At 46.4% G+C, this 6,517-nt stretch overlaps 1 protein-coding gene across 1 annotated transcript; it reads right to left on the bottom strand.

The window, feature by feature from the left end:
• Positions 1-941: 941 nt before the first annotated feature.
• Positions 942-5,967, bottom strand: LOC132385872 (uncharacterized). The gene is made up of 2 exons (XM_059958113.1): positions 4,314-5,967; positions 942-1,372 (listed from the first exon to the last, which is right to left on the bottom strand). Exons 1-2 carry the CDS (start codon positions 4,660-4,662, stop codon positions 942-944), a joined length of 780 nt encoding a protein of 259 aa, XP_059814096.1. The 5' UTR covers positions 4,663-5,967.
• Between the last annotated feature and the right edge of the window lie 550 nt (positions 5,968-6,517).

Below are 6,517 nucleotides of genomic sequence, written 5' to 3'. Positions count from 1 at the left end.
ACAACTGGACAATGATGTGTGTTAATTATTTGGAGAATGTAGATCAAACAATTAGTGAGGTTGTGGATGTCACCAAAACCGGTGTGTGGAGAAAGTGAGGGTTGTCTAAGGTTACAGTGGGATCGGGACCAGTTGGGAAAGTGGGCCGAGGAATTGCAGGTGGATCTTAGCTGTCACTCAGAAACAGTTCTTCAGGGGGTCAAAGACGACTGAGACACGAAAGAGAGCTTTTCTTGGGCTCTGGATTCAAACAGACAAGACTGGTGCACTCGTACCAAGGCAGAATATAAGTTGTTGCTCCGCCACCCTGAGGGTGCAGTCATCAATTAGGAGCAACCTCGCACCATCCTCCACAAGTCTGACTTACCAGTCAGCAAGCATTTTAATTCTTCATTCCCAGTCCTGTTCCGCCGTGTCGATCCATGGACTCCTCTTGTGCCAAGATGAGCTCCTCTCCCCGTGGAGGAGCAACACATTATATTCCGTCTGGGTACCCTCCAATCTGATGGCATGAACATCGATTTCCACTCAGGAGAACAAATTACCGTCACCCTCTTCTATGCCCCACTCTGACCTTGTACTTCTCACCTTCCTACACTGCTCCCGGGACCCTCCTCCTGCCCTCTCTCTGGTCCACCCTCCTCTCCTATCAGATTCTTTATTCTCCAGCCCACCCGTTCTTGACCTTCCCCACCCACCCGGCATCAAATTCCAGCTCGCCTCTTCCCCTCCCCCACCACATTTCTCTTCTGGCACCTTCCCCCGTGCTTCTCTGCCCTGCAGAAGGCTTTCTGCCAAAAAACGCCATTTTTTTATAATTTTCTATAGATGCTGCCTGAGGTGCTGAGTTCCTGCAGCGTTTTGTGTGAGTCGCTTTGGATTTCCAGCATTTGCAGACTTTCTCCTGTCAGTTCCAGAAATCGCCATCAGCGACCAGGCGATCACATGCGCATGCGTAAGGTCGCGGTGAGTTTCGCGCGTGCGCACGGTGCACAAAAGGCTCGGAGACTCGGCGGCAGGTTGGAGCGGGGATCCGGGCGGATTATTATCGGTACCGGCGTCCGAACCGCGACCGGCCACACCTTTCCTCCGCACCCCGGGTCAGTCCAAGTCCTTACCCCTCTCCCTACGAGGGCTCCGGGGAACTTCCTGGTGAGGAGCGAAGACGCTGGAGCCGTGGCGGATAGATGGGTCTCTTCTTCGTGTAGGTTTCTGGGTAAAGAGGCAGCCATTGATGACAGGGCCAGCGTTTTCCCCGTTAGTCCGTAGGCCGTATTTGGAATCGCAGGGGGAGGGAAGGGGAGTAGATGGATCACTCGGGCACCGAGCACTGAGGAGCTGACCTTCCAGTCAATGAAAATGTCAATTTTTACTGTATGAAAAGAAGGAAACAAAATCCTTACATCAGCTTTAGTCCTTGTGGAAATCACCTTTGTTCCATCTTGATCTGGACCTTTCTACCTGTGAGAACTTGTTTAGTACCATTCGCTTTGGGTACATAATGATACCAATTACCTTTGGCCTGGGTAACAAGTGACCTGTAGCGTTCTCATCACAAATATGCCACACTCCAATGAGAACAAGGACTGCCCTCCCCATCATGTTCATTGGCATTGCCTCTGATGGGCTCTCCACCGTCAATCACCTGTGCGGAGGGGCAGAGTAATCTGAAACTCTCCAGGGTTTGCCATGTAACATCACATGCTCTTTGTAGTGCTGTCGTACACGACCAGAACTTGAAATAATACCAATGTTTTCTCTAATTTATTTTTCTCAGAACGTATGGACCGAGTATTTGTCTGAAAGTTAAATGTTTAAACATCATGAAAACAGCACGGCATCAACAAAACACCAGCTGTGCAGCAGCAAAGGCTCTCTGTGTGGGAACATTTCAGTTACTGCGCAGCTCGGAATAATATGGGACAGAGAATAATACTAATGGAAGGAATCAGCCTGAGCTAAGTCACAGATTGAAATTCCCATTCTCACACAGACAGGAATACTGTTGGGCAATTAGATGGACAGACCAGTTGCCGGCATCATGAGCAGTTGGAAGGAGAGTTTTTCCCCCAACTTGGGTTGATCCTCGCTGTAACAGTGTGATGTCAGAGTTCAGAAAGGAGATTAAAATTATTTCATAATATATCGGCTGTGAAAATTAATCAGATACAGGAGCAGAATGAGGTCGTTTGGCCCATCGAGTCTGCTCCACCATTTCATTACAGCTGATCCATTTCCAACTCAGCTGCACTCTCCTGCCTTCTCCCCATATCCCTTCCTGCCCTAACTAATCAAGAATCCATCACCCTCTTCCCAAAAATAGACCCAATTACTTGGACTCCAGAGCAACTCATAGCAGCAAATCCCACAGAGTCACCACGCTCCGGTTAAAGAAATTCCTCCTCATCTCCATTATGAAAGAACAAAGCTCGATTTTGATGCTGCGTCCTCTGGTTTTCGACTCCCCCACTCTTGTCAACATACTCTCCACATCCACTCTATCGAGACTTTTCAATGTTCGATAGATTTCAATGAGGGCCCCTTCATTATTCTGAACTCCAGTGAGTAGAGGCCCCGAGCCATCAAATGTTCTTCATCAGACAAACCTTATAAATCCTGAAATATTTTTGTAAACTTCCTTTGAACGCTCTGCAATGTAAGCACATCTGTTCTACTTAAGGGGCCTGAATCTGCTCTCAATAGTCCTAGTGAGGCCACACTTTAAATATACTCAACAATACATCCTTGCTTTTATATTCTCGTACTCCTCAACATTATTTCCTCTCCATTGAGAAAACAGTCTGCACTCTCATTGCCTCTAAATAAGTGGATGACTTCTCTGAATGATGACTTTCATTCATTGATGTCTTTTGTAAATCATTTTTACAGGTTAGAAATGGCAAAAATTGTGTCCGGGAACTTTAAACAGTCAGTTTGCTGTCTCTGCCCAGATATTTAAGGAGTTACTAGATATTTAGCAATGTATCACAGTTGATCCTTGGAGATGAAGAATTTTGTCATCACAGTTGGAAAAGTGCTTTGTGAAATGAAGTTTTCTGTTGTAACTCACTGAAATCCACTGGAACCGGTGAGCTGAGAACACACCAGCATTTGTTCACTGGAGATCAGTTCTTCAACTACATTGATTGTGCAAGGGATTTACTGCATCAGACATTTGACTTATGAATTGACAAAGAACCGTGGGAAGGGATTCACTCTTCACTCACTCATCTCACCTGCATGCACACCAGCGAGTTCACACTGGTGAGAAGCCGTTCACCTGCTCAGACTGTGGGAAGGGATTCGCTCATTCATCGCAACTGCAGAGACATCAGTCAATTCACACTGGGGAGAAATCATTCAGACTGTGAGGGGATTCAGTTGGTCATCTGAACTGAAGATAGTCACACTGGGGAGAGGCCATTCATCTGTTCAGACTGTGGGAAAGGGTTTATTCGGTCATCTCAACTAAGGTACATCAGCGAGTTCACACTGGGGAGAGGCCGTTTACCTGCTCAGTCAGTGGGAAAGGATTCACTCATTCATCTGTACTGAAGGTGCATCAGAGAATTCACACTGGGGAGAGTCCGTTCACCTGCTCAGACTGTGGGAAGAAATTCACTGACTTATCCAGGCTACAGGCCCACCAGCGAGTTCATACAGGAGAGAGGACGTTCACCTGTTCAGACTGTGGGAAGGCATTTACTCGGTCATCTCAAGTGATGGTACATGAGCGAGTCCACACAGGGGAGAGGCCATTCTCCTGCTCCCAATGTGGGAAGAGATTCTCTCAGTCCTCCCACCTTGTGACGCACTACCGAGTTCACATTGGGGAAACTATTTAAACAGGCAACAGGCTGCAGGCTGGATATTTCACCATCAGAGTTGCTGAATCAAGTTCAAAAGTGACTGTTGGTGCCGAACTCGGCAATTACTGCTGCTGTTTATCAAACCCAGTTCTGCACTCTGGTCACTGGGCGTGGGAGGCATTCCTCGGCTAATGTTCACGTTTAGTGGGACTGGAGTTTAATGGTTTGTATCTGTGATGCAAAAATCAGTTCTAATTTAAATCCTGTCCACACCTACAGAATCTCCTTTCTCTCCCAGAATATCATCTCTTATAACTGCCACAAGGCCAAAATGTACACTTCCCTATTAAGCTTCAGAGTGGACAGTGCTGCCGGCCTTTCTGAACAGGTGAACGGCCTCTCTCCACTATGAACTCCCCACCCACTCAGCAGTATCCAACAAGGTGTTCTGCTGAGGAGAACGCCCACAGGACAGCCCTGCACTGTCTTCCTAATGACCCTTACCTCTGCTGGTGGTCACGCTTCTCCTGTCCGAAGCTTGTACTCTGGGTGTGGCCACCTCTTCAGATGTTTCATTGACAGTATCTTCAGGCTCCCGAATGATCCTGAGTACATCCAACTCTCTGAACCAGTCAGTCCGGCGCTGTGATTGGGTGCACTTCCTGCAAATAGTCATCGGAAAACTGTCAGATGTCCAGAGTTCCCACATCTGACTGGAGGAACATCCCATCCTGACTGCTCTGCACCAAAATACACCACTGTCTGAATGAATTAACATATGCAAGAAAATATCGAACGTGAATGGGTCAATGACAGTGGAAGTAGAGTGTTCAACTGTCTGTGTTTTTGCCATGAGGTCGAAGGAATAGAGGCTGCCATTTTGTGAAGCTGCTCTTTAACCCCCATTTTGTGAACTGATTGCTGTGGGATAACCTGATCAGATCAACTTTACACAAGAAGTTACTGGTGTTCCCATTGTAAGCCTGAAATCACTCTCACATAATCTGTGCATTATGTACACTGTCAGGTTTGCAGAAGCAATCTCGTTATCTCTGAACCTGAAGTCTCTCTGAGATAAGGTGTGTATTACGTACAGTGGCAGTTCTGCAGAAGGAATCTCGATATTTCTGCTGAGAGTCTGAGCGACACAGTTTGTCTGTTTGGAACCATAGTGGAGGAGAACAAAAGAAATTACCTTTGGCATGATGTTGTGTAGCCCTTGGACTACTTCCAATGGAAATCTGTTAGTCATCAGCCTGATGGACCTCAGCCAACAAGAATGAGATGCGTCCTCTGAACTGATAAGAGTTGTTTCAAATGTTTCAAATTAGGCTTGTTTCAGAACAAGTAAAGAGTTTCAAATGCAAAGGTGTGATAACTCCTGAGACGAACTATCAGAAGGAAGATCCCCCAAGGAAGGGACTGGAGAACAAATGATGGATCATTTGGATACAGTGGGATCCCTTGTTCCAGTGTTGTGAATTTGAGAAGTGGTCAGGGTGTGTATTAGTACAGAAGGAACAGTGGAATTCATGTTTTAAGTTGTTAGCCTGGGGTCAACGTAGTTACTTTGTTGTTTGTGTAGGAAAAATAAAATGCGAGCTGTGATTAATTACGATTTGCCTAGTGAGTTTCCGAACTGATTCCAGTTGATGAACGGTGAACATATTTTCGCGCCCTGGGTGCACTGGAAAAGAAAGAAAAGTGGTCTGGGACCCTGGTGACGAGTTGAACCACACAGTACGTTAGGATATTAAACTGTGAAATGGAAAGGACAGGCAGAACCCAGGGATTCAGAGGATTTCAGAGATTACTTTCATCGTTAATTATTAAGGAAATGGTCAAATTATGAGGCCTGGTTAGAAAAGTTTGACAGCCAAGGGTCCGGGATTGTGGAGGAAGAATTGTGAAAAATAGTTAGTGAAAATAAATTTAAAAAATTACAAGGGATTAAAAATGTTATAATGTGATGTTTGTTGGATGATCTAATTGAAGTAAAGAGAGAAAAAACTGAAACTGGCGGAGGAATTGTGTAAGTGTAGGGAAGAGTTAGAAATTCTGACGGTGCAGGATCCGGTGAATTTGATCCACATGAGTCAGTTTCAGACTCAGTGTGAAGCGTTAACAAGGGAAAATGAGAAAACTGAAGAGGAGTATAAACAGGCGGATACAGAATTAGAGAAAGGAAAAGTCAGGGTCGGGATTTACGGCTGTTACGAATGTCACGAAGAAATCGGCAGCTGAGAAGAAAGGCTGCGCTGATCGCAAGTGTTTAAACCAGATGGAAAATCTGCAAAGTGAACTCTCAGCTCGGAAAGGAGTGATATGTGCGAGGACGGACGATGATGGTGATGCAGATTGGGGTGATTTAACGTATGAAGAGACGCTTGTATCACACACCGGGTTGCTCTCTTCAGTCACCTGATGAGGTAATCGTAGCCTTTGGCCGGGTTCAGATATGGTCAGGTAGTGTCCAAATTTCATAGAGTGTTTCAACCGTTAACCACTACACTGTCCAGTTGGTGGATCAGAAGTGAGGGCCAAGTCACTGCCCAACTGTTCCTGACCTCGAGCTCAAACCCTCTCTCCAGCTCCATACCCAGTAAGGGGCTCTTTCTGCTCCCTCCCCCATCCTGCCAGCTGCTTGCTTCTTGCTCTTTTCATCAAGGCCCAGCACAGACAGCAACCTCCATGCTGGCCGTGCCGGG

Source organism: Hypanus sabinus (assembly GCF_030144855.1).
Source record: "Hypanus sabinus isolate sHypSab1 chromosome X2 unlocalized genomic scaffold, sHypSab1.hap1 SUPER_X2_unloc_30, whole genome shotgun sequence".
Lineage (NCBI taxonomy): Eukaryota > Metazoa > Chordata > Chondrichthyes > Myliobatiformes > Dasyatidae > Hypanus > Hypanus sabinus.
The sequence above is the reverse complement of the archived record's forward strand: the minus strand, read 5'-3'. Positions and strand labels throughout refer to the sequence as shown.